At 38.4% G+C, this 26790-nt stretch overlaps 1 protein-coding gene across 6 annotated transcripts in view; it reads left to right on the top strand.

Annotated features, from left to right (window-relative positions):
- Positions 1 to 26790, top strand: part of LOC149691713 (agrin-like) — a 390035-nt gene that overhangs the window by 150890 nt on the left and 212355 nt on the right. For all 6 annotated transcript variants that reach the window (XM_089869112.1, XM_089869111.1, XM_089869109.1 and 3 more), the window contains one exon: positions 18559 to 18594. In XM_089869112.1, coding sequence (XP_089725238.1) covers positions 18559 to 18594 — 36 coding nt within the window. The remainder of the gene's footprint in view (positions 1 to 18558; positions 18595 to 26790) is intronic.

Below are 26790 nucleotides of genomic sequence, written 5' to 3'. Positions count from 1 at the left end.
TCAGTCGGAAAATACGCTTAATTTTCGTCATTCCCGTCGCGTTGACGTGAGTTTTCAAGAACCAATGAGATGCTGGTTGTAATTTAAAGGCGGGGATTAACTCCGGACCTACGTTTAGACTGGAGATAAAGCCGCTGGAAATGTGAGGCGAATTTATACCTTCTCCGTAATAATCTAGATATCACCTCTTGGTACATACAATTCGCCTCAGTTGTTTTTTGATTTTTTTAGAAAAAAAACAATTTTTAAACCAAAAATTTAAAGAATACTTAGAAATATCAAAAATAGTATCCTAAATTAACTCCCTAAAAATAGAATAAGGATAAGTATTTTTATGCCTTATACGGTTGTTTTCGGACTTCGGGGAAAAATTTTGTCTATCAATTTAAGATGGAAACAAAACTTGCCATTTATCCATGTATATCCGCACCCGGCTCCTCACATTCCAATTGGAAAGCTTTTGCCTTAATACCGAAACTGGCAGCGATTTACTAACAAAATCCTAGCACACTCGAGAGAAAAACGAGAGGGAGAGAACTTCTTGGGTCTTTTGAGGAATCTTACATGCTGCTTGCCTTATTAAAGGGAATTAAAAGGAACCAGACAAGATGAGGCTGCATCGCTATAAATCTTTTTGGTTCTAGATAATCTCCAAGAGGTTTCTCGGATTAATTTGTACAGAAACAGGGAGGCATTAAAAAAGGAGAGTTCTTCTTTTTTTTAGACTGACAACCGTAAATCTATCATAACTGCCACAATTTGATAACGCGGGGGGGGGGAGAGCTTGCTTATCACGAGGCAAGCGGCGTCAGAGTTTCCGCCAAACTGCCATCTCGTGAGAATCTTGATAAGAAATAAAAGCGTCCATTGAATGCAGTTGGCCAATTTTGAACATAATGCATTTTGTGTTGGAGAGATGGTCAGATGGCGCTAAATAGTAGCTCAATATGCAAACAGCAACCCACGTGGCAAGAAGGAACCAATATAACTGTCCCCTTTCTCCCACTGTGGGAGGAGTCTAGGCTCGCGGTGTACCCCACAATACGACAGTTGCGCAAATTAGCACAAGATTTTTTGAAAATAGTTCATTTTGTGTTGAAGAGAGGGCGCTAAATAGTAGCACAATATGCAAACAGTAACCCGCGTGACAAGAAGGAACCAAATTATTTAACCCTCTTTCTATAACTGTGGGAGGAGTCTAGGCTCGCGGTGTTGAATACGACTCCTTTTCAGTTCGTCCCTGATTTGTGTAGAAGATAACTTACTACCATGATCGTCTGTGTCAGTCAGGGGTGCCGGGTGTTTAGTACATGGCCAACGATGACTGTGCAGGGTTTCCGTGCGTCTGATCGTTTTTCATGTGTCTTAAATATACGGGTGGGGTCGACTATTTTCCCTCAAGAATTGGTTAACCTAAATGAAGCTTCTTCCCCCCCTCCCGGGCCGCCATGTGTTTTACTTTTTTTCTCACGTGGAAATTTTCGCTTAGTTTGTCTTTTGAGCCTAATCGCTTTCTCTCTCTCTCTTTTGCACCTCAAGCCGACAAGGACTTTGTTTTCTTTTTTATTCCCCCGCCTTATCTCGCGGCTACCTCCGCGATAAAATAATTGCCCGCGCTTTTTCTTAAACAGCTACTTGTCTCTAGAAGAGTCTTAAGTCTTTAAAGGGAAGGTGAACTGTTAGTTATAGTGTGGAAATGCTGTTTCATTCATTCAAGGGTCTAAGTGTAGTCACTTAGTGATGGGTACAAAATTGCATAATGTATAGGTGTCGGTGATACTCTTATAGCTAATAAGGCACCGGGGCTTTGCTCGTATGGGCATTTTTATTAGTTTTAGGGTTGCCATTTTTAAAGATGGCGGAAGACAAATCGAAGCCCAAAAGGACAGTCTATAGGGAACTAATTTAGTAAATATTAAAGATATCTGTTGAAACGTGCAATATACGTTATTACATGTTGTGTTTGCGTGTTGGGTTTTAATGTGATAACTTCCAAGTCAAAACACAATATTAACTAAGCATAAAACTTCTTTATTGTTGAGTAATTAACAAGTCGTTAGAGTTAAAAGAACAGGATGCAGACTGATCGGTAGGTACAACGGAGAATGCCGCATGGGCTTATGTGAGCTACTTTTATACATGAGTTCTTATCAGTTATTAGTATGCAAAAAACCTTTTGGCCTATTATACAGCGATAATCTTTTTTTGGTCTATTTATACATTCACAACATTACACAAAGAAGGTTTTTACTTTTCGGGTCGCCATTTTCAAAGATGGCGGCGAATCTAAGCCCAAAGTCATAAGGCCGTCTATAGGATATAGGGAACGAGTGTAGTAAATATGAAACAAATCTGATGAAACGCGCAATCAACGTTATTCCACCAAAAAAGTTTTCGATCATTTATGGCCGCCATTTTTTAAGATGGCGGCGGTTTGGAAAAATCTTTTTTAGCGCGTACCTACTACTTAAAAGTAACGTCCCATCAAAATTTCAGCCTTTTAGGTCAAGCGGTTTGGGCTGGGCGTTGATTATCAGTTAGTCAGTTATCATACATACATTTCTGGTCGCCATTTTGCAAGATGACGGCGGTTTGTAAAAACCTTTTAAGAGTAACGTCCCTGCAAAATTTCAACCTAGGTAAAGTGGTTTGGACTGAGCGTTGATTTTCAGTCAGTTAGGACCGTTTGACTTATACCACCCCTTTGCGATATTGCACGTATATCTCGTTAATAGCTCAGCTACTTTGTAATTGGGGCCAGAAGCTATAGCACGCAGGTACATTATAACCTCTCCCATCTCATTTGGCGGCGAGAGATCTAGAGGGATATCATCTCTCTCGAGTCTTTCAGAGAATTTCTTACACCGCCCGTTATTAATACGGTATTTAAGAGATTGCACGAGGCCCTCCAATCAAATCGCTTTAGTTATAAATCAAAAGCCTTCTCAACTATATATAAATTCCTTAACGTTTAATAAATTCCCCTCAGCGACGCCAAAATCCAAAATTCTAATCCGTTATCATCTTTTACAAATCGAATACTAAATTCCTTCCTATAGCCGCGTGTATGCTGCACCATCTGATTGATTTTCCCGTTCCAGACAAGTAGTTCAGTACAAACACACTTCAGTTTAATTTGTACTATAGGAAATTGTAGTAAAGGTCAAAGGTTACCAGGGTTCATACAAACCTGGAAAACCTGGAAAAATCAGGGAAGTAAATAGTTGACAAAAACCTCAAAGAAAATTCATGGAAATTTCGAATTTTTAGCAAAATTCAGAGAAATCAGGGAAATTTGCGTCAAACAGGGACCGAGTAATTAAGAAAAATGTTTATAAATATACCCTCCATAAGATTAACATTACTCTATACTTTGGAGGCTCATAACTCTGGTTTTATTAGAGATACGGGGATGTCCTTTGAGTATGTTATAGTCCTATTTGCCCCCCCCCTCCTTCGTTAACATTTGCTCCATAGGATACTTCATATAGGGAAATACCTGGAAAATTCAGGGAAGTATATGGGGACAAACCTGGAAATCGCAGGGAAATTTGTTTTCCAAAAGTTGTATGAACCCTGACAAAGTATTCAGTTTAATTTCTACTATAGGAAATTGTAGTAAAGGTCAAAGGTTACTGTTTTACCGTATAGGACCTGTGCGTTAGACGAATTCAATTAAAATTTATTTAATCAGATAGATTGATTTTTCTCGTTTTCAAACATTCATTAACCTTGAATTTATTCAGTCTGTTTGTACTTTAAAATATTGTATAGTAAAGGTCAGAGGTTAAAAGCTGAAGTATGTACCTTTTTCGATAAACTACCTATATTATGTATGGTAGTTGATAGCCTGGTAATGGATAGCCTAAATTAGGCCTAACTCAAAATAGGGACGGACTATATATATACATATATATAAAGTTTTCAAATGAAAAAGGTAGCTTCATTTTCGGTATTAATACTTAATCCTTAATCCCTAAGGTTTAGAATCTCGTTCATTTAATTCTAGCAGACGACAGTCGCTTAAAAATTTCAAATATATGCTGACTTACAACGTGAAATAAATAATTGATATTTTATTATAATGATGTCTCTAAACTGTAAATTTTAATATCTGATTCTTCAGTCATGTTCCATTTGGTTCACTTATCTAAATTTACTTTTTCTAGACTTTGTCCATAAAGACATTTATTTAACTGTTTTGCTGAATTTAAAAGCGAGTTTATAAAATAATTACAGAGGTAATATATTTCTTACTGAACTTTCTTGGCTACATACTTATAGAAGATTATGTTACCTATGGTTAAAATTCCGATAAATTTGAACAGTGGAAATGAAATAGTCAATTGGCCAAGAGTCCTAAAACTAAGTTGAAGTAAATATATACAACTCCGTGAATTCAAAATGAACACCTTTCTCCTTTTAAAATGTATATCAAAATTTTACTCTGAAAGGACGGTACGGCACGCAGTCGACATTTATACAAAATTTATTCAAATAAAGGCAACGCATTTATATTTAAAACCGACGAGGAAAACCTTTACATATCTACTAAGCTAGGCTCTCTTTCGCTCTCTTTGAAATCACTGCCGGCGCCGTAACCGGTCCAGTAATATTTTAAATTAATTTAATTTTGCAGGGGCCACGTGCGTGCCTTTCCCCCTTCCCCCCCCCCAATTTCCCGCTCGTTTTGGGCACGAATGCAGCGCCCCCTATCCTATATATCTACTATTTAATGTCAGAGGCTTCCATTACGGAGAAAGGCTTTAATACGAAATAATATTTGTCAGACTAGGCACAATGTTACTTTACACTAAAACTCAAGTTGAACTTGCGACTGTTTTAAATTCTATTTCAATGTAAAGTGATTTCGATTGCGGGTATAGAATCAGTACTGGCGCTTTTCGGAAGGGTAATGTATGGGCTACGTAACCAGGATAGCGTATGTTTTGCTTGATTTTTTTTGCGTTTGCCAGTCGAAGTTTGCTATAAGGTAACACGTGACCTCGGACCTTTTTTTCTCCCCGGAAGTTGCGCGTGTGGGAGGACAGGGTGGGAGATAAGGATTTGTTAAAACTGGACATTGGACCCCCCTGGCCTGGAATAAATAAACTGGTCCATGACCATTGACCAGGGCGCGTCGTCTGCTTAACTAAAGAAGTGGGTATTTAAAATAGTTGAGACAATGTCTGGACCCTGGTTACCCTGGAATTTTCTTAGTGGTCCCAGTAATTTTTAAACTGATCATTTGCTATGTGCCACCGCCTTATTTCCCACACTGATGCAGGATACGTAAATTCGTATTAGCTCCGTACGTCCGTTTTCGGTAAGGTGTCTTTAGCTAAGGCTCTAGCTCTAGGTTGCCTATTAGTTGTAATAAATGAGGGGGCATTATGCGTAATGAAAACTCGGGTTATTGGCTAATTTAGCCATTTCCTTATAACGTGTGCTTGTAGTTCTGCTAGTATTAATACGCTAGCTCCCCCTTTACTCCGCTAAACTTATCGTCGGTTTAAGGTGCCAGCTAGCTGCTAGCCTATCTGGATCTCGTATCAAATTGGACTGGTACTACTGCGTTCCCGTAGAGTTCTCTGATGTGCTATGGGGTAACAATGGTAATTTGGATAGTAATGTTTTCGAATCTTTTTATATTTTTGGATGAGCTACGGTTGGAACTTACTGAAATTCAATGGATTGTCCCTTTGCAGTTGGGAAATTCAATGTATTAACCTTTGGAGGAGGCAAGTTTGATACTGGAGTGGCACCGTTTGTTGGGTTTTCTTACGTGGCTTTTTAAAACTCCCAGCATGCCTTTCAAATTAAGGTTTGGGCGTCATTAAGTGCCGCCACCCACCTATCGGCGAAAAGATTTTTCTCTGGCTAAGTCACTTGGTAAAATTCTGTAACCAGGTGTCACTTAAAACGTTTGTCCAAAACAAAAACCGGGGTAAATTTTACCACCATGAAGGGACCCTCTCGTGTTAATTTGGGCTATATAATATGATTTCTACTCAAACTATTTTAAACATTTGTTCTCCAAGTTTACATCGCAACTTTTTATTCTATGGGTATACACTTTACGTAGCGTTTATTTGCTGCTTTGGTCCTAATTGTAACATTTTTGTTACATTCTTTGGTTGAATAAGTTACAAAGCAAATTGAACTAATATTTGGAAAGTGTCTGGAATGACTTTCCCGTTTTCCTACATTGCGACGCGTGTAATTCAGCTCGCTGGCTTCCTGTAATGAGACGGGTAACGAAAGGTATTTGGGAGGAACTTGTAAAACGCGCAATTCCTGGTGCTCTTGGTGGTGGTGGTGGCTTTGGAATAGAATTGTATACAGTTATATATACAAGGTGTAATGCCAGTCGGAAATTGACGTTGCTAGCTTTGATAATTACACATCCCAGGAGCCTAGTTCGCGCTACTAACATACCCCATAGATATCCTAAAACCATGCGCGTGTAGATGCCTCCTATGCAAAAGTAGCGGTCTACCAATTGCATGCGGTCCATTGAATTTTGTTGCTGGTAGAATTGCCAAGACGCGGACAAGCATTAGTAGAACGCTACCTTGCAAGATCTCAGGGAGTAGTTTTGTGGAAGGTCTATTATTTTTTCGTTACTTCTTCGTGAGTTATACTAATTTTTGATATCTATGATCAAGATCATCCAACGGAACTGACTTTGCTTTACCCCGGCTGCAGTTCCCCATTCCTTGAGCGCCATTGAGGATATTAGTTACTGGCAGCTTAGTCGGTGTTATGTAAAGGAGGGGTGAAGAGGAAAATTAAAGATATCTTAATCGATTATTTTACTAATTATTATCTGCGCCGTGAAATAATAAATAAAATCATAAATAAAATTTAATTAATTTCACTCAAAAGTTGCACCTCTGGACCAATCGTGAGTAAATATTCGTGGTAACTTGAAATCACTTGATATTCCTCTTCATTCTCCCTTTAGAGGAGGACGTTTCTCCACTTAGTCTAATTGAAGTTTCACTCTCTTCTCGTTAGGAATAAGGATCTTCAATCCTCTTCTCTCTCTCTCACTCTCTTTCTCTCTTCATCCTCCTCTTCCGTTTCTCTCTCTCTTTTGTCTCGAGTCCACATCATCTTGATACTTTTTTCTTTAGAGACCTCGTGATGACCTCAGTTGAAGGTTAACGTGAAAAGGAGTTAAGGATTAAGGTCTTGCGAAACAGAAAATTTTGTCTTTGCCAACGTTATACTTGTACAGGGATCATTGTGCCCATGTTAATTTCTATGCGTAGTTTGTGGGTATACCGGGCTTGAGAACTTACTATCAGCGTCACGTTTTATAATACTGTACTGACGTCTTTATAACTCTGAAATTTCATTGGTTGGTATTGCAACGCGAGGTCCTACTCGTAGCGAGAGAGGTTGATTATTTGCGAGGAAATATTTGTGATTAGTCTAGCTAGCTCCTCCCACAAAATACCCCTGGATAGTTTGAGTGAAAATGGATGTAGTACACAATGATTCCTAGTACCTGTATGTATTCCTGTTTTTCTTATGCTTAGAAGTAGTAGTAGTAGTAGTAGTAGTAGTAGTAGTAGTAGTAGTGAAATGTGGGTTCTGCATCAACTTGGGGAGTTATAATGTATCAAAAGATGCATGTTTATGGTTATTTAAGAAAGGTATACCTATTTGAGTATAACCACGATAAAATCAAAGTATATTATATTATTTTTTTTGGTCTAATTTGAAAACAAGGTATATGAAAATTGTTTATGTTCAGTTTATATACGGTCGTGTCTGTATGAAATTTGTTTTATTTTTACCGGGCTATAGCAGCCTAAGTAAGAGGGCCAATTTTTGGAAAAAGAGATTTTTCGTGAGTTGCTCGCATCTTCTCGCGGGCTTTTCCAAGCTTATATAAGAAAGTGTCTTACGTTTCAATCGTAAACTTCCATTCTATCAAACTGGGTTTAATATCGCGATGCTGTTATCGCGTTATTGTACATTACGACTGAAATGAATAGACGCGCTGTGCTTCGTAACATTTATTACTCGAGTTTTGCCAGTAAAACTATCTGTACGCGAATGGCCCATAGGCGTGATTTTTATCCGATGGCTGTTCTCTCCTTTCACTGTATTAAAGTCTATGGGACGATATTAGGCTGTGCCGTTACACCATACTCTCACGCGCTCTATAGGCTCGATTTTTATCCGATGGCAGTTCTCTGCCTTTCACTGTATTAAAGTCTATGGGACGATATTAGGCTCTGCCATAACACCATACTCTCACGCGCTGGAAATAAAGAGGACTAAATCGACCTACTGCTGATCTTAGCTACTTTCCTCAAAAATATTTTTAAAATAAAAATAAAATCCAATCCGGCTTCGAAGAAAAAAGGTTTTTAGATATTTCAGTATCCCAGTCCGTAAGAGCATTAAAGTCGAGGGTTAAAATTGTTATTTTTCAACTAGGGTAATATGGAAAACTCAATGTGGGATGGAAGCTACTCGGTTACGGTCTTAAAATGATACAAAGTTTATTGTTATATTTCGTTATTTTAATATTAAATTCGATTCATATATACACTGCATGCGCCACTATAAACGTATATAGGATCAAATACTATTCTATAAGAACGCTATATTTCTCACTTATTTTAACGAGTCTCGCTAGAGTCATTTCATAAGCGTGTTGGGTCCTTTAGTGTATCCCATAGTATCATATTTTTAAATTTGTTTTTCCCATTTTATTTTTCGATGGCATTGGGACACCCTTAATCATTTTCACTCTGCCCTATCGATTCTAGGAAATATTTTGTATATATGTATATATTTTTTTGATATAACTTAAACTGAAATAATTGAAAACTCTATGAAACTTAGCCCCAATTAACACCAAAATTTACCTGTACCTTATACGTACTATTCTTTACGAATTTGGAAATTTTCAAATCATTTGGATAAAAAACATATCAGTTATCACTCCTCTAAGACGAACTGATAACAAATTTTGATTAGATAAAATATAGTTTCATCCAAAACTGTACAAAGTTCTGTACCGATTTACACCAAAATTTACCTGTACCTTATACGTACTATTCATTACAAAATTGGAAATTTTCAAATCTTTTGGATTAAAAGCATATCAGTTATCGCTCCTCTAAGACGAATTGATAACAAATCAGCGCTATATATAATTTTGATCTGTTAATATACACTTTCAATTTCATCACAATACGCTTCAGTTAATTGTTAAAAATAGGTCACAATTAATTATATAACCTTTTACTCAATACCTTAATTAAAAATATATCTAGGCCTAGAGATCCTAACTCCTAAAAAACGATAAAGTAAGTTTAACAAACAAAAGCTTTGAAATAAAATACAGCAGAAAAACTTGGGTAAAAAAAAATAAAAATAAATACAAAAAAACAAAAAAACTTTGCGCTTATCCAGCGTAAAAACCGCAAACTCCTATTGTTTGGAGCATTGTGTATTGGAGAGGAAAGCAAAAAAGAAAAAAATGCTTTCGTTTTTATTTTCTTATATTTTTTTTCTGTATCCCTCCCTCCCTCGTCTTGTGATTGTCCTTTCGGTACGCCTTAAGGTTTTCATCTCTGTAATATACCGGTGCTCAAAGGGAAAGATAGCGTTTCGGATAGACATGGCTTTTTGCTCTCCTATATTCGGTCTCCTCTCTTCTCTCTTTCTCTTGCATCGTCTTGGCTATATTCCCAGAAGTGACCCCCACGACTATTATCCAAGGTTAGCTTGCTTTACCCTAACCAAGGTTTGTATCGCGTTTTCTACATTTCAAGGTAGCTTTTTAGGGAATGAGACGATGTTAAAAATCGCAGTGTTTAGTTTTAGATGTAAAGTTGTTCTTGTTGTTTTCTGGATTTACATGTAGATGTAAGCCTTCGTTGATTTTTAGATGTAAATATTTAGTATAGTTATAGGTAGAAGAGTTCTAGGTTGAGCTCTCGCGTCTGAACGATTTTCGCAATATTTTTTATAATATGCTATTTTAAATGGTAATTGTTTACTTATATTCACCCCATTTTGTATTTAGAACAATAATAATTGGGCCTTGAAAGGTCGTTGAAAATTGTTGATAAAAGGTTAGGGGAAATTTTAGAAAAAAGTTTAAGGGAAATTTTAGTAAAAAGGTTAGGGGAAATTGTTGATAAAGGTTAGGGGAGATTGTAGCGATTTTACTTAGGGTGAAGGAATAAGCAAGTAGGGCTAGCATATTTCTAAACCAAGAATCGAATAGGCTACAAAGATCCGTCGGGTTCAGCTACCCTCGGTTTCTCTAACGGGGTAGATCATTAAATTAAATATAATTGATCAGTTTGTCTAGGGGTTTTAAGGAGTTAATAATAAAGAGGCGAGATTTCGAGTTACCAATGTTAACTAATGTTTAACATTTTATAGTTTTAATAATTATTACTTTCTGCTATTTAAAACTATGGTCATGACCTTACTTAAGTAAAAACTAATTCTAACAAATTAAACAAACAAATGAAATAATGGAACGAATAATAAAATAGGTAATGAAATAAAATTAACGCTAAAGCGTGAGATAACGTTACTGTTTTTCGTCCGGGTCGGCGGATCGCGGCATCTAGGAGATTTGTCCGAAACGGGTGGACAAGCGGAACGTGGTGGTAGAGACGCGTTTTTGTTAGCGTCCGTGTCGCGGAAGGTTCATCAGCGCGCGTTTATTAATTAATCCATGTGGCGACGAGATGAATAGTTCTTTAGCCCTCGTCGATTACTTTTCAGTAATTCGCGCTTAAATTTTTGACTCGGGCGCGCGATGTCCTGCGTCCGGTATTAGAACAGTCGAGTCCGGCGAAACTTAGTCGCGGTTGGCGGCATAGCGTAGCTGGTTCGCGTCTCGTGGCTCGATCGGTGACGGTCGGGCATAACCTCCGGAGAGGGTCGGACAAATTTTAATTCTGAATGACTCTCTTCTATTCATGGACCCGAGTTTTTAGTGAAGTTCGCGTAAATGACCTCCTTCACGGGTCAGCCAATCATGGTGACGCTTTTGTGGTATTTTAGACCACGTCAGATTGACGTCAGCACTTGGGTACCGGTGTTACCTTGGCGACCCACGCCTTTTGGATATTTTTGGTCTTTGACCTCTTTGACTCTCGCGAGCACTTCTTATAAACTTATTTACAATATATACACTATAATACAACAGCTATGCATTGGCAACTCTCAATAGAATAAAGAAAAATATTTCGGGGCTTATAAGGAACGCTGAAAGAACCAGTAGATAAAAACGGGAGGGCGTAACTGAGGCTTTAGAATTTGAGTAGCTTCACGAATCTCTTGGCCTAAAGAATACGCTAGCTAAAGGGTTAAAGACTCTTTCCAATGCCAACAACGACCAGCATTAAGATTGCATTGGAAAGGTCATAGGGAAATTTTTATTGCTTTGAAAGGATATTCCTATTATTAAAGGGATCTTATTGAATTTGGTAAATTAAATTTATATTGTTGTTACAAGATTTTAGAAAAAAGGTTAGTGGAAATTAAGAAAAAGGTCAGGGGAAATTGCTGATAAAGGTTAGGGGCATTTTAGAAAAAGGGTTAGGGGAAATTTTAGAAAAAAGGTTAGGGGAAATTTTAGAAAAAAGGTTAGGAGAAATCGTAGGAAAAAGGACAGGGGAAATTGTTGATAAAGGTTAAGGAAAATTGTTGATAAAGGTTAGGGGGAATTTTAGAAAAAAGGTGGTCAGGGAAAATTTGTAGAAAAGGGTAAGGGAAAATTTGTAGAAAAGGGTAAGGGAAAATTTGTAGAAAAATGTAAGGGAAAATCGTAGAAAAAGTTAAGGGAAAAACCTGGAAAGTCATGGAATTTGAACAAAAAACATGGTCCAAAATTACAGGAAAATGAAAATCGCCGTCTTTTATTCGTAAGCGTCTTCTATCTGGTATCTGTATCAAGACCACTGCTGGCCTTCCATGGTACAAGCAAAACTCTGATTGGTCTAGAATAAAAAGAGTCTGAACAAGAATCATCCCCTTAAGGCTATATTTCCGGCAAAAACGCGTTCCCGCTTTCGAACCCCAGAAAAAAAAACCGTAGAAAAGCTCGGAAAAGGAGTAAAACTCATATCAAAAAAGTGATTTTTTTTCTTCTTCTTCTTCTTTCTCTCTTTCCCATTATGCAACCGTTATTTTCTTCCGGCGGTTTCTCCATTATTATAAGCCCGGCGCAAAATAAAGTAACGGTGTTCCCAGATATACCCGTGGTGCAGAGGGTGAGCTAGCTGACTTCGAGCCCAGGGGCGTAAGTACTTTGGTGGTAGACCTGTTTTGTTCGTTGGACGGACGGACGCACGCTCTAAACAAAACTTTCTCTACCTTAGCCTATATTCGTTCAACTACTTCCAAGTAATGAAGATATGTTAGGGGCCAAATATTAAACCAATACGAATACCTTTTATACCATCCCCTCGTATTGTACGTATTGCCTGAAATTATTTGAACAATCTTCTCGCTGCAAGCCGTGATAATTTTTCCTTGTCACAATTTGGGCCAAATAACTATAGCTTATGTGTTTACCAAAAGCTTTGCAGCTAGCCACCCAGGCTTCTTTCATTATTATACTTGCTGTATGCCTTACCCTGCAGTGTACATTTACCTTGTTCATAGTACTTTTTCCCCCTACCATATTTTCATTTTCTTAGGCTGGGTAGCCGCCCATTCTCCAATTTTTTACCCATCACAGCTTCCAGATTGTTTTTAGCAAGTTTATACCTCGTCTAACTTCTTTTAATAGACATTTTCTTTTCCCTTGTAGGAGCCTATGGTAGAAGGGGCAGGGCCTGGGCTAGGGCCAACGGTTGGGTAAGGTTTCGCTCGCTCACAGATTGCGTTTCTTTCCTTTTTTTTTGGATATGTTTTATAGATTAAAAGGGAGACTAAATGGATTTTTCTTGGGCTGTTTTTTTTTTTCTTTTGCCCAAAGCTGAAGTCTCCGGGGTTGTTTTCTTATAAAGCGTTTGGTGGTCGGTGCCGATCTGCGATATAACGTTCGTTGTACAATGTTTTACCCCAAGGTTAGCTTTCTTTCTATTATTTGGAACCCTTGATACAAGGTTTTCCTAAGGTATAAGGGTATGTACCTTTGTAAAGTGCGGGATTATCTTTGAAAAATCTTTTAATGTCGTCTGATTAAAAGTTTTAATGGACGCGATAGACTGTTCCATTAATTACTTGGGGAGAACCAACAAACAGGCCGGAGGGAGTTTGCGATGTTAGGGTATTTCCATGGTGCCAACCAAGATGCAACGCCAGACGGAGTCGACCCCGAGTTCACTACACGCGGCAGCTGCCCCCTAGCGGTTGGTTCTTCTTGGCGCCAGGGATATAACCCAAGAAGGTGAGCACCTACGCCCTTCTGGAATTAATGGAATGTTCTATAACAGCAAAATAACTTTAGCGACTTATCTCCACAAAATTTAATGTTCTTGATAGATAATCTCCTTTATTAGTTAAAAATAACTATAATTAATTCCCCAATATGAAGGCGTTCTTCATTTTATCAATTTTAACCCTTTTTAAATATCGCAGACAATTTTTTGACCTACTGTCATTATTTTTTTTTATATATATAACCTTTAACTCCATTTAATCTGTTTTGGGGGCTAAGGGGGAAAATGGCCACACAATTTGGCGTTTAATATGTGGAATAATCAATATGTTCCGGATGCTCGAACCCAGATGTTAACCCGTTTCCCTTTTCGCTCTTTTCTCTCTTTCTCTCTCTCTCGCTTTTGATCCATCTCTCTTCCATCCTTTAGTAGGCTGTAGTAGTTATGGGCTGGAGAAGCAAATAGTTTGGTGGATGATGCGGAACCCATTTGACCCGTTCAAAAAGGGCCATTCCTGGATGGAAAGATGTGGCGGGGAAAAAAGGCCTAGGCTAAAACCAACTTTGGGTTTTATATATATGGTATTAATATATAAGTTTGCCGGAATTATTTTCTTTTTCTATGATGTAGAAGTGTTGGAGTATTCATCCGCGTAGCTTTGAGGTTATTGCAAACTGTTGTGGTTACTCTTTATTTCGCTCTTAAAATGTGGGCGTGGATATGCTATGGGAAAAGGATGCTTCAGTCCCAAACGGGGCATGGAAAAAGGCGGCTTATAATTGAGCATCGTTTGCTTAAGGATTTCTGAAGACTTTTACTTAAGATGAGTGTTGAAGCTGATTCATAAGGAGCAAGGATAGGGTCTATGCATGTCTTAGCGGAAGCTCATCATTTTGAGGTGGGGAAATTCTTTCTGTAGGAGAAATGGTAATTGTTGCGTCTGAGCTAGAGTTCATTATTAGACTATTGACCAAAATAGGTGATTAAGGCTGTCTCTGTTATTACTTCGAGTGATTTCCTTCTCACCTTACGTAAGGGTGCACTACAGTGATCTCATCCCGAACATATAGTCCTAACTCTTTGGCATGTCTAACTTTGGGTTGGTGGTTTTTAGCGTGGGAGGAGACATAAGACTGCTGAAGAAGTATAGTGTAGGGCTGGAACCATCCTTCGATTTATTACCAGAACTCTTGTTCTTGGGAGCGGATGTCCTCTTGACCGTTTACTCTCGCCCACTTCCCCTCTGGCTGGTGGCCGGCATTTCGGTTTCTTCGGCCATTCGGGTTTGGCTGCGCGTGACGGAGACCGATGGTCTGCGGCGGAATTGTTGAGTGCCAGACGAGACAAGGTGGAGAGAGAGAGAGAGTGGGAGGACTAGCTAGGGATCTACGAAAAATTGTATTTATACCGAAGAATGTCTTTATTTTATCGCGGAATATTGAATTGAAGGCATTGATATTATGAAATCTTAAATGTATGAGAAAGACACCAATGCATTTTGTTGACCAGTAAATGCATGCGTATCTGTATTTGTCAATGACCTAGTAAAACCGCTTTACATAGAAGGCTGAAATTTTGCAGAGACGTTACTCTTGAGTAGTAGATGCGTACTAAGAATTTTTTTACAATCTGACGCCATCTTGAAAAATGGCGGGCAGAAATGTAATAAACCTTCTTTGTGGAATAACGTTGATTGCTACGCGTCTCACTAATATTTAGCAGACTGATTCCTTATATTTCCTAAAGACTGGCTTTATGGTATTAAGCTTTTGGGGTTCCGTTTGCCTCCATATTTTAAAATGGCGGACCTATAAGTACTAAAAATGTCCTGGCGCAAAACTCAGCGCGTCTTTGTTGCTGGTTTTAATACAGAACAGTAATAACTTCTCTGGTAATGGTAAATGAAAATAATTTTTTATGGGCAAGTCAATATTCGTTGGAATATTATTAGTTTCGCGATACTCTTTACCCCATAGTGCTCTAGTTTTTTTTTCTTGAGCGGATTTCCAACATAATCGACTTTATATTTTTGTTTTTTGGTTGGAGGGGGGGGGGGGGTTGTTTTCAGTTGTGTGTTTGTCCTCTTGTTCTTAAGAAAAACGGATTCGGGTCCCCGAGTGGATAAAATGATGATAAAATCCATTTGTTTTAAGCAGATATCTTATAGATCTTCCCTTTCGCTATTTCTACCCATACTCCTACATAAATGACTGTCGATCTTGGAGGAGAACAATTTATTCTGGAGTAGAAATCACACTCTATAACTCTAACGAAAGGTCCCTTCCCATGCATGGCCGTAACATGGATTATGCCTGCTTTAGCTGTCACCTGGTTATAGCAACAAGAACTACTATTTACCACGTGACTAAGCTTGAGTAAAAATATTTCCACCGTAAGGTGATGACTGCATGCTGGGAGTTTCAAACAGTCACGAATGTCCCCTCACCCCAAAATACACAACTCCAGTATCAAACTTCTCTTCTTCAAGGGGGTCGATAATGTAAACTTTTCCGTATAATCCCGCCCTCGCGGTTCTACTCGTAATCACCATTATCTTCAAGACAAGTTTTGACCACTGGTCACACCAGGCCTGCATGGGTCGTGCATGCATACCTTGAACCTTCTCGAGGGACTCTTTAGCAATGAATTCCACTGAAATGTATCCCATGATCACAGATCATCTAACCCTTTCCCTACGCGACACAACCAACATCCCCTTGCGCGAGACCGATTGAAACTTTGTTTCAAAAAATGCCCCTTTCCTCGTAGGTACATCCGACCCGGATAGTTAGCGAAGCCTAGAGGTGAAACGTCCTCTATGGCATCTTTATCCCAGAGTGTCTTTATCGGTTTTTGATGTTGAAGTTTTTCTCTTTTTTCTCTTTTTTCTTCTCCTTATATCCTTTAACTCTGTCTTTCTCTCTCTCTCTCTTGGGGGACCCACGCGTCGTCGATAGGAGAAAGAAGTCCTGAAAGAGGAAGTTCATCTTATTTTTTTTTCTTGCCAGGAGATCCGCCTGGGTTAAGAATCGGGAGAGAGAAAAAAAAAGACTGTAAGTCCGGAGCTTTAACAGGTGATCAGTTTCCAAAGTTGTCACGGTCTTGACCGATGTTCTCCGATCAATGAAGTCTCTTCTTCCTCTCACTCACTCTCTCTTTTACTCTCTTTGACATACACAAAGTCTTGCTAAGATCGAATAGGTGGGCCGCGGCCAAGAGATGAGTGCTGGGCTAAGAGGAAAGGTTGACGATGGTGCACGGGCCAAAAGGGTGGGCGGACTTGTCTCAATCTTAACCCCACCCATGCACCATCCCCAAATCTTTTTACCAATTGTCTTCTACAAGGGGATGGACACTACACTTGGAATTTTTATCCGCGCATACGTGTTTAGAATTGAATTTTAAAATCATTCCTTAGAGGGGTATAGTCGCACTGACGCGTCAGTTGTATTCCGAGTACCAATTAAGTGTGTGTCGTGTGGGTTTTAGCAGGGCTTACCGAGTTAGAAACCAATAAATGATTTCATATCTCTTCTTATCGGCCATGGGTGGATAAAAATGATTTGAAATACGTCACAGGCATCACGTGACGCCAAGATACAAAGACTCCGTATAGAGTGGTACTGTACATCTAGTCCTTATTGGTTTTTTGCGAGATTGCAGCACTTGCCAATTCCCCGTAGTGGTATATTGTTTACGATATAAAACTAACTAAAGGTCTTTACAGACGATGCAACAGACTCATTTAGATGAGTCAACTTGAGTTGAGTAAGCTGGTTGTGTCTTGCTTGTGAACGGAAGTTGGACAAGGTGGATCACCAAATTAAAAATTCATAACTGACCAATTTTTGCTGACTCAAATTTTTGACCCATCTATTTGAATCTAAAGTTGTATCGTCTGAAAAGACCTTTAGTTTCCTCGAACCACGCCTTTCCTCAGTCACGTGCTGCCTATGACGTATTTCAAATAATTTTTACCATACTTTAAAACGTTTGATAAGAATCTAAGAAACTATTTCAAAATCTCAGATTTAAATGATTCCAAAATTTCGCGTGATATTTGGCAAGTGTTCGATCTCTTAGGTCGTCGTAGTTTTCGGGCCGGCTGTATGTGAAGTAGTTGTGAGGAGGATGGTTAACATTGCTTCTAGGATGGAACGAGATGTCAAAGGGGATGTGGATGGAAGTAGCTTTCTCTATACGCGCTTGCCTTTTTCGCTTGACACGAACGGGGTTTTGGATAATCGCCCTCTTTTTCACTTTGACTGCTATGGATCTTCTTTTCCTTCCTCCCTTTTTTTCACTTCCTTATACCTTCCTTAGAAATCCTGGCTGGCTTATTGAATGATGATAGTTTAAAAATAGCAGGAAGAGAAGTGAGATGGCGAAGGAAGGAAGGAACGGGGGTTTGGGGAGGTTGATAGGCAAATTTGTTTAAATCCCTCTTTTATCTAAATCTTTTTCAATTTGAAGCTTTGAGCCTTTTGGGATTTTAAAACTAATTGGATTTAAATTGAATCATCGTTGCGTATTTCAAGAGGATCGTCTTGTACAAAGTTCTTTGTCTTCGAAATTTATTTGGTCTATATTTTAGGCTAGGCCTATTTCGTGAAGAGTTTAGCAAAAACAGTAGACCAATGGTTGGCTTTGTGGGTCGTACGAGTTTAGCAAAAACAGAAGGCCAAGGGTACGCTTTGTGGGTCGACGCAATCTCAGTTGTAATGCTGAGTATCCGTGATTTGATATTTATTTATTCTGGTTGCATTACCTCCACGAGCGTTTCTTTATTTTACAATAGACCATTATATTAATTACTTAAAGAAAAGTGTTCCAACACACAGGGATGGGAGGCCGCCATGTTAGGTTATTTCCATGGCACCAAACAAGAACCAACGCCACTACGCCAGATGGAGCTAGCCCTAGTTCACTGTACTTCGGAGGGAGGTTAGCCAACTCGCGCTGCCCTCTAGCGGTACTTCTTGGTGCTAGAGAAATAACCAACCCAAGAAGGTGTCCACCCCGCCCCTGCGATGTTTGTTTCTCCTGGGGAATTAATGCAATAATCTATTGATATTTTAATAAGCATACATAGACTTTAATTAATTTAATTTTGTGGTTAAAAACATAAGTTAATGTTCTTAAGTCTAAAGAATGTTTTGTTCTTTTTTTGTTACAGATTTGCCGTACAAGAAAAGACCAGCCATCGAAGAGAGTAAGTCTATAATTTTTAATTTTTCTTCATTAATTTTTTGTAAGCAATTATGTGAAAGATATAATTGGTAAGAATGGGGGCTATAGGTGAAATTGATTTCTATTAGGCCTAGTATGAACTAGGAAATTCGTGTGACAAACTGTCCAATAGGTTGCCTACAAATTGTAATGAAACCCAATCCATACCCCATTTCTTCAATTTTTTTTTAACAAATTGTAAGTCTTCAAATCGCATTACTATTTATTCATCAAATCATCCCTTTAAAATGATGATGGTAAGAATCAATATATTAGCGACAGATGACGGAGTATTCTTTTTCCCCCAAAGCTAATAGAAGTTATCATTTTTCTCACCCCTGAATAATAAAAAATAACCCCAAATTCTTTTCCCACTTCATTCGCACTGCTCAGATAAGGAACCATGTTTTTGGCGATATCGAAACGGGGACCATTCTATACTTGCTCACCCCGTTATGTATGGGCCCCAGACTTCATCAGAATCCATTATTTTTGACGTCATGGGTATAAGAAAAATATAAAGAAAAAACATCTTACACCCTTTTCTCGTTGCGACTGAAAATTCGCCTGGCAAATATGAGGGGTGAAGTTTTTTTTTTTCAAGTTGAATTTAAACCAGAGTTAAAAGTTAATACTTACGTTATTTGAAGGTAATAGTGTAAGGCTTACGTGAAGCCTTCACTTGGTGGTTTTAACTGTCGATAAAATAAATATATTTGACGCTATTCGCGAGATTCGAGCAAACCTCGTAACAGACTTGAAGAATCGGATGGAAAAAATTCTTTCAGAACACTGTATGGGATTGGATAGTTGCTACTCGATAACGGTATCATAATATGGGAAACGTCATGTTCAATAGTGACAGGGAGGCCAGCGGTCCTATAATCCCTATAAAATCCTATATTTTTGAACCTGTCCTATATTATCCTATAATTTCACGAAAGGTCCTAAAGTATCCTATATTTCTGTCATAAAATTACATTATAATGTCGTTTCTCAAAGTTTGACTCGCGTCAAAACATCAAATTTAAATGAAACGCGTTTAAAATTGCAATTTCTATACTTTCAGATTAAATTGTTATATGTAATATAATGTATAACAATTATAATTAATCTCTGTGTTAGGTAAATTGTAAGTCTCAATGCTTTAATTTAAAACGTTTTTGAATCCAGCATTTACACTTTTTAAAAAGCCCGCCAACACAGGCTTCGCGCCATCCCGTAGAGTTCAAATTTGCAACTTTCTTCCCTTCCCCGTTCTCTATCGTCCCCCCCCCTCCCCCTTCTTCCCGAAGTTTCCGACGGACACTCGGACAGCCATTTTTCAGTTTTGAATGATTGACGCGAGCTTATCGGTTATGTCGATGAATTTTTTGTTAATTTAAAGTCGGATTAAAATATTTAAAATTAGGCCGAAGTGAATTAATTTTGTGATCAAAACTGTGCCAAGATCGAGGAGCCGAGGATTCAAATCATTTTGGGATGAAATATTTCCTGTAAGTTTCTATTTTTGGCCAGTTTTTATTTGATTAGTACCTAATTAGGTTTAGCGAGGGGGAGTTAGGCTTAAAGCGTGCTCGACTCGGGCATAATGGTGGGTGACGGTGGGTGTACGGAGAATCAAGATAATAGCCGCGGAAGATGTTGTATTCGTTCTCGGTGAAGATAGGTCGGTAATTAGCATTCTGTAGGGCCCGGATCTCGATTGAATTTCAAAATGGCCCCTATTTTTTAAATTTTTTTCAAATCTCCTTGAAGTAATTTTATTTAAATCAGAGTTGATTTTTAATTTTTTTTAATAAATTTTCTTTTTAAATTAATTTTTGTTTTGAAATAAAATTTTTTCTTTTGAAATTTAATTTTTTTTGAAATAGAATTTTTTTTTTGAAATTGAATTTTTTTTTTGAAATTTAATTTTTTTTGAAATAGAATTTTTTTTTTGAAATTGAATTTTTTTTTGAAATTGAATTTTTTTTGAAATTGAATTTTTTTTTTGAAATTGAATTTTTTTTTTGAAATTGAATTTTTTTTTTGAAATTGAATTTTTTTTTTGAAATTGAATTTTTTTTTTGAAATTGAATTTTTTTTTTGAAATTGAATTTGTTTTTTGAAATTGAATTTTTTTTTGAAATTGAATTTTTTTTTTGAAATTGAATTTTTTTTTGAAATTGAATTTTTTTTGAAATTGAATTTTTTTGAAATTGAATTTTTTTTAAATAGAATTTTTTTTTGAAATTGAATTTTTTTTGAGATTGAACTTTTTTTTTGAAATTGAATTGTTTTTCATATTCAATTTTTTTGAGCATTTTGTTTTAAATCTTAACTTTTTCTTAAATCTAATTTTTTAAAGCCATTTTTTTAAATCTAATTTTTTAAAGCCTAATTTTTTAAATACAATTATTTTAAAAAGTCTATTTTTTAATCCAAATATAATTTTCAAAATCCGAAATATTTTTTTAGTCCAAAATTTATAAATAGAAATTGGAATTGGTTTTAAATGGGAAACTCGAAAGTATTTTTTAAAGATACAATCGAATAAACGTTCCACACAGACGGCAGACAAATTAACCTCTATTTTTCCACATAGTTTAAGCCAAAATAGAATTATATATAAGCATTTTTAGTCCAATATTTTCCTATAAATACACGTATTTTCTCCTATAAAATCCTATAATTCCAGAAAAAAATCCTATTTTTCCTATAAGTAATTGAAAATTTCGGCTGGGCTCCCTGTAGCGAGTAGCCAACCCCTCACCTCTCACTAAAGGTGATTTTTTCTCGGTTAAGCTCTAAATACGAAATAAGCTTTTCGAGCGCCAAACCGATTGGAGAGAGACTCCACTCAGAGGTGATTCCATTCGCCGTGACTCGTGTAATACGTAGAAAAGCTTTGAAATGCGGTTTCTAAGCCCTTAATATCTTCTCTCCTTCTCTTTCTCTTTATTAATTTGGAGTCCTCGAATGTAGTGTAGGAATCAAGGGGAGCTCGTGCCCGCCGCGTTATTGATGGACTTGAACTAAAATGAATCATAGAATTGGCGGGCGCCCATTTGAAATAGCTTTGCTTTTGACGCTTTTCTTCTTTATAAGTTCATCCCAGAGCCAATTTTCTATATGGAATTTAGCGTAATTCGCCTCTTTATAGTCTTGGAAAATGTAGTTTTATTCGCGTAGAACTCTTAAATTGAAACTATAACCTCTTCCCCTTGGCCTTACATCAACAACAAGAATTTGTTAATTTCTACCAAGAACATTTAGCGATTATAAAATAATAAGAAGTGAAATCTGACGCGTAGTAGACCATTAAAGCTTAAAGATTGAGGTAAGATCATAAGACTGAAATCTTCTCATCTTTGAGCGCTATTATCTTACCTCTATCTTTGAGCGTTATTATCTTACCTCTATCTTTGAGCGTTATTATCTTACCTCTATCTTTGAGCGTTATTATCTTACCTCGATCTTTGAGCGTTATTATCTTACCTCGATCTTTGAGCGTTATTATCTTACCTCGATCTTTGAGCGTTATTATCTTACCTCGATCTTTGAGCGTTATTATCTTACCTCGATCTTTGAGCGTTATTATCTTACCTCGATCTTTGAGCGTTATTATCTTACCTCGATCTTTGAGCGTTATTATCTTACCTCGATCTTTGAGCGTTATTATCTTACCTCGATCTTTGAGCGTTATTATCTTACCTCGATCTTTGAGCGTTATTATCTTACCTCGAACTTTGAGCCTTATGATCTTACCTCAATCTTTAAGCTCGTTATGGCCTTACCTCAATCTTTAAGCTCGTTATGGCCTTACCTCAATCTTTAAGCTCGTTATTATATTACCTCAATATTTGAGCCTTATGATCTTACCTCGATCTTTGAGCGTTATTATCTTACCTCGATCTTTGAGCTCGTTACAATCTTACCTCAATCTCTGAGCGATACGTTCTTACCTCGATCTTTGAGCATTATTATCTTACCTCGATCTTTGAGCTCGTTAGGATCTTACCTCAATCTCTGAACGATCCGTTCTTACCTCGATCTTTGAGCGTTATGATCTTACTTTGCTCATTGAGCGCTTTGAACTTTTTAAAGCTCAAAGGCTTTTGAAAAGCTGCAATCGTATTCGTTAAATATTCAAGAATATTTTGAATTACTTCATAACGAAATCCAACAATAATTTTTTGTGGCCCAAGTCTCTGACCTCCGTCGATTTGCTTCATCGCAGCTACAGACCTGGGATCTGTTATAGAGAGAGAGAGCGAGAGAACGAGTTTGTACTTTTGGAATTGCTCCTAAAAAAAGAAATGAAAGGGTTTTTTATATTAATTCGGTCGTCATAAGCTTGTATATATATTTCCCCCCTCTTTGGTTAGCGCTCTGTTCTCTGACCCCTCCCACACAACTCGCCAAGGCCCAGCTTTTATTTTTTCTATATTTCTTTTTTTTTTCATTTTTTTCTTTCGGACTGCGGAGTCTAAATTGAATTGAATTTTGTATCGATTTTTATAAAGCTTTTGCTATCGTATCGGTTTTTAGAAAAAAAAAATGTAGTTGGGGGATGAAACTTTGCGTTGCATTCCGGCGGCAGGAGCTTGGGAGGAAGTGGAATAAAAGGAAGTGGATGTGGTGGAGAGGAAGTTAAAATTGACAGGATATTTAGGATTGGGGTGAAATTGGTTCACCAATTTTTTTGCCGCTTTTTGGATATTTTTCGTTACGAGGATTTTACAAAAAAGAGAGAAAGAGAGAGGGAGAGAGAAAGAGAGAGAGAGAAAGAGAGAGAGAGAATGGTTTTTGTTTTTAGACCGATTGGCTTGGTTCCGCATGCAGAAGGTGGAAGAGCAGCATCTCTTTGAAAGGAATCATTGAATTGGGTGGGACTTGAATTGTACTTGGTGGGAAAAGTTACTGGGAAGTAGAGAGGGAAGAGGGGCGTTTTTAGATAGATGATGTTTGAAAGTTTCTCCTTTTAGAGAGTTGTTTTTTCTTTTTTTTTTTGGTATTTGTGATTTGAAAAGTTTTATGTTAGGGTATGGGGGGTATTCATTAAAAAAGCGGGACTCGGTTTTATTGGGGAAATTATTTCTCGGGCCTAAGCGCTCGTTATTGGTTTTCATCTTCCGTTTTAGACAGCTCGTGAATTTCCAATTTTCCTTCTGTTTCGTAATGTAAGGGAGCAAGGAGAAGGAGGGGGGGGGGGTTAATAAAATGGGAAGTGAAGTGAGGATGGGGATGTTGAACTTCATCTTTGTGTTTGTGAGAAATGATTGTGTACTTGTAATTCTGAAGTGTATCTGGAATTTATATTGATTCTTAGTTGGAAATTTTTGTTTGGTTTTTTTTTAGGTTTTAAACCTATTTTGAAATGATTTAAGTAGTGATTTATTTTAGTTCAATTAGGACGATGAAAGGTCTATTAGATTATAGTGTTGTAAGACATGTTAGATTTCAATCTAGTAACGTTACTGAATCTTTATTTATAGCAAAGGTGTATGGTGCGTACGCTGCGGTGAAGTAAAGATAATTACTAAACACGTGTATGGCTATTACCTTAATTGTTTTAGGGGGCAGTTAATATTTGGGAGCACATATCTAAACATAACTAAATGTTATAGACCCCTGTCAAGAAGTGGTATCCTTAGTTTATTAGGGAGAAGGTATAAATTCGCGCCACATTTCCAGCAGCTTTATCTCCAGTCCAAACGTATAGTAGGTCCGGAGTTAATCCCCGCCGCCTCTAAATTACAACCAGCATCTAATTGGTTCTTGAAAACTCACGTCAGCACGACGCGAATGACGAAAATTACAGTCATATTTTCCGACTGAGGAGAGGCAACGAAATAGCCCGGCCTCATTTTACGTCCCCCCCTTGTATTTTGAAAGGGGGACTTGTAGCGATAGCTAAAAAACCAATGTTATCTAGCTCTCTAAAGAAAGACTCATATAGTTAAAATAGATGATAAAAAACCTTTGGCCTAAAAATACGAGGTTTCTTAATAAACCAAAACTGTAATAAACGATCAGAGTTCTCTGTGACCGCGAGTAATAAACATTACGTTTTAAACTAAAACCCGTCTCCGTTCTTGTTAGAACCATAACAATACATGGTGTCAGAATCGTGACTCACGTCTTCGCGAACGAGCTTTATCGGATACAATGGAAGGTTTAAGACCACCGCCGGAACTTCACTTATCCGGTAATGCGGACACGGCATGGCGTGTATTTCGGCAAAGGTTCGAACTCTTCGAAGTTGCCACGGCTCCAAGCGCTGGCCGGTCGGACGGACAGAAGCTCTCCTTGTTGCTGCGTGCTGCAGGACAAGAAGCTATCGACGTTTTCAACACGTTTGTCTTCACAGTCGCCGTTCCCAAAACCTATGACAACGTGGTTGACAAGTTCGAGACTTATTGCACTCCCAAAAAGAACGAAACCTACGAAAGGCTGGTGTTTCGCGAAAGAATGCAGAAGAAGGAAGAGACCGTCGAACAGTACGTTGTTGACCTGCGCCTCAAAGCGAAGTCATGTAACTTTGGGCAACTGGAGGACTCGCTCATCCGCGATCAAATCGTCTACGGTTCCAAGGATCTCAAAATCCGACGGACGCTTTTAGCGGAAGAAAACCTCACCTTGCAGCGTGCCATACAATTATGTCAGGCAACGGAAACCATGCTAGTACAAATGCAACATTGGTCTGACGGGTCCAAGGCAGAAAACGTCGACGCCGTCACAAGAAGTCAAGGTCACTGTGGACAAAGACAAGGAAAACACAGCAAGCCGAACGAGGCTGCCAGTCGTCGACAGAGAAGTCGGAAGCCTGAGGTCAACATGGTAGACTGCCAACGCTGCAAAAGGAGACATGAGCGGAAGAGATGTCCGGCGTATGGGAAGATTTGCAACAGGTGTGAAGGGCGGAATCATTTTGCCGTAGCCTGTAATGCAACAGACGTCGATGAGGTGCAGCGCGAGACAGACAGTGAAGAGGAATTTATAATCGACGCCGTCGAGGCACGACAGAGCGCGGCTGATTGGGTGGTACCAATCAAGGTAAATGGAGTCACAGTACCCTACAAGTTAGACACAGGAGCTCAAGCGAACCTGTTGCCACTACGTTACTACGAGAAGATGTCTCCGAGACCCGTGACGCGATCGGCTGTTAGACTCAGCGCCTATGGAGGTAGTAAAATCGAGACTTTCGGCGCAATACGAGTAGTAGCTGAAGTAAAATCCTCGAAGGTGACAACTGAAATGATCCTGGTTGGTCATGGGGAGAGACCAATACTGAGTCGAGAAACTTGCGTGAATCTGGGGTTAGTGAGACTCATCTACGAAGTAAATGAAGACATGGTGAAACCTGAAGAGCCAAATCTATCCGAAGAACCGGAAGAGTTCAGAGTAAAGGAAGACATGGTGAAAACTGAAGAGCCAAATCCATCCGAAGAACCGGAAGAGTTCAGGACAAGGATAATAAGCGAGTTCTCTACGGTATTTAAAGGGATCGGGCGATTGAAAACATCATGCAAGATTCGGTTGAAGGAAAATGCCATTCCCGTAATCGTTCCACCACGACGAATCCCCTACTCACTGAGAGAAAAGCTAAAGGCCGAACTGGACAGACTGGAAAAACGGTCTATAATAAGAAAAGTCAATGAACCGACAGAGTGGGTAAGCCCGTTAGTTATCCGGGAAAAGAAGGATGGAGCCTTGCGGTTGTGTCTGGACCCCAAAACATTAAATGAAAACATATTACGGGAACATTACCAGTTGCCAACGAAAGAGGAAATAGAAGCTGAGCTATCAGGCGCCGAATTCTTCACGAAGCTGGATGCGGCATCAGGGTTCTACCAGATTCCGTTAGACCCGGACAGCCAGTTACTGACGACGTTTAATACACCGTATGGACGATACTGCTTCAAGAGACTGCCATTTGGAATCGCATCGGCACCAGAAATATTCTTCAAGCACTTTAGTCAGATATTTGAAACCGTGGCTGGCGCAAGACCGTTACACGACGACGTCATAGTATGGGGAAGATCTGGACCTGAACACGACCACAACCTCCGAGAAGCGCTGTCTAGACTGAAAGCTGCCAGAGCCACGCTCAACGTACAGAAGTGCATATTCAAAGTCACAGAAGTATCATACATGGGAGAAGTAATATCCAAGGGCGGGGTCAAACCGGACC

This window comes from Phalangium opilio, unplaced genomic scaffold (assembly GCF_054372755.1).
Source record: "Phalangium opilio isolate 3A_F unplaced genomic scaffold, DU_Popi_V2 ptg000025l_1, whole genome shotgun sequence".
Taxonomy (NCBI): Eukaryota; Metazoa; Arthropoda; class Arachnida; order Opiliones; family Phalangiidae; genus Phalangium; species Phalangium opilio.
The sequence above is the reverse complement of the archived record's forward strand: the minus strand, read 5'-3'. Positions and strand labels throughout refer to the sequence as shown.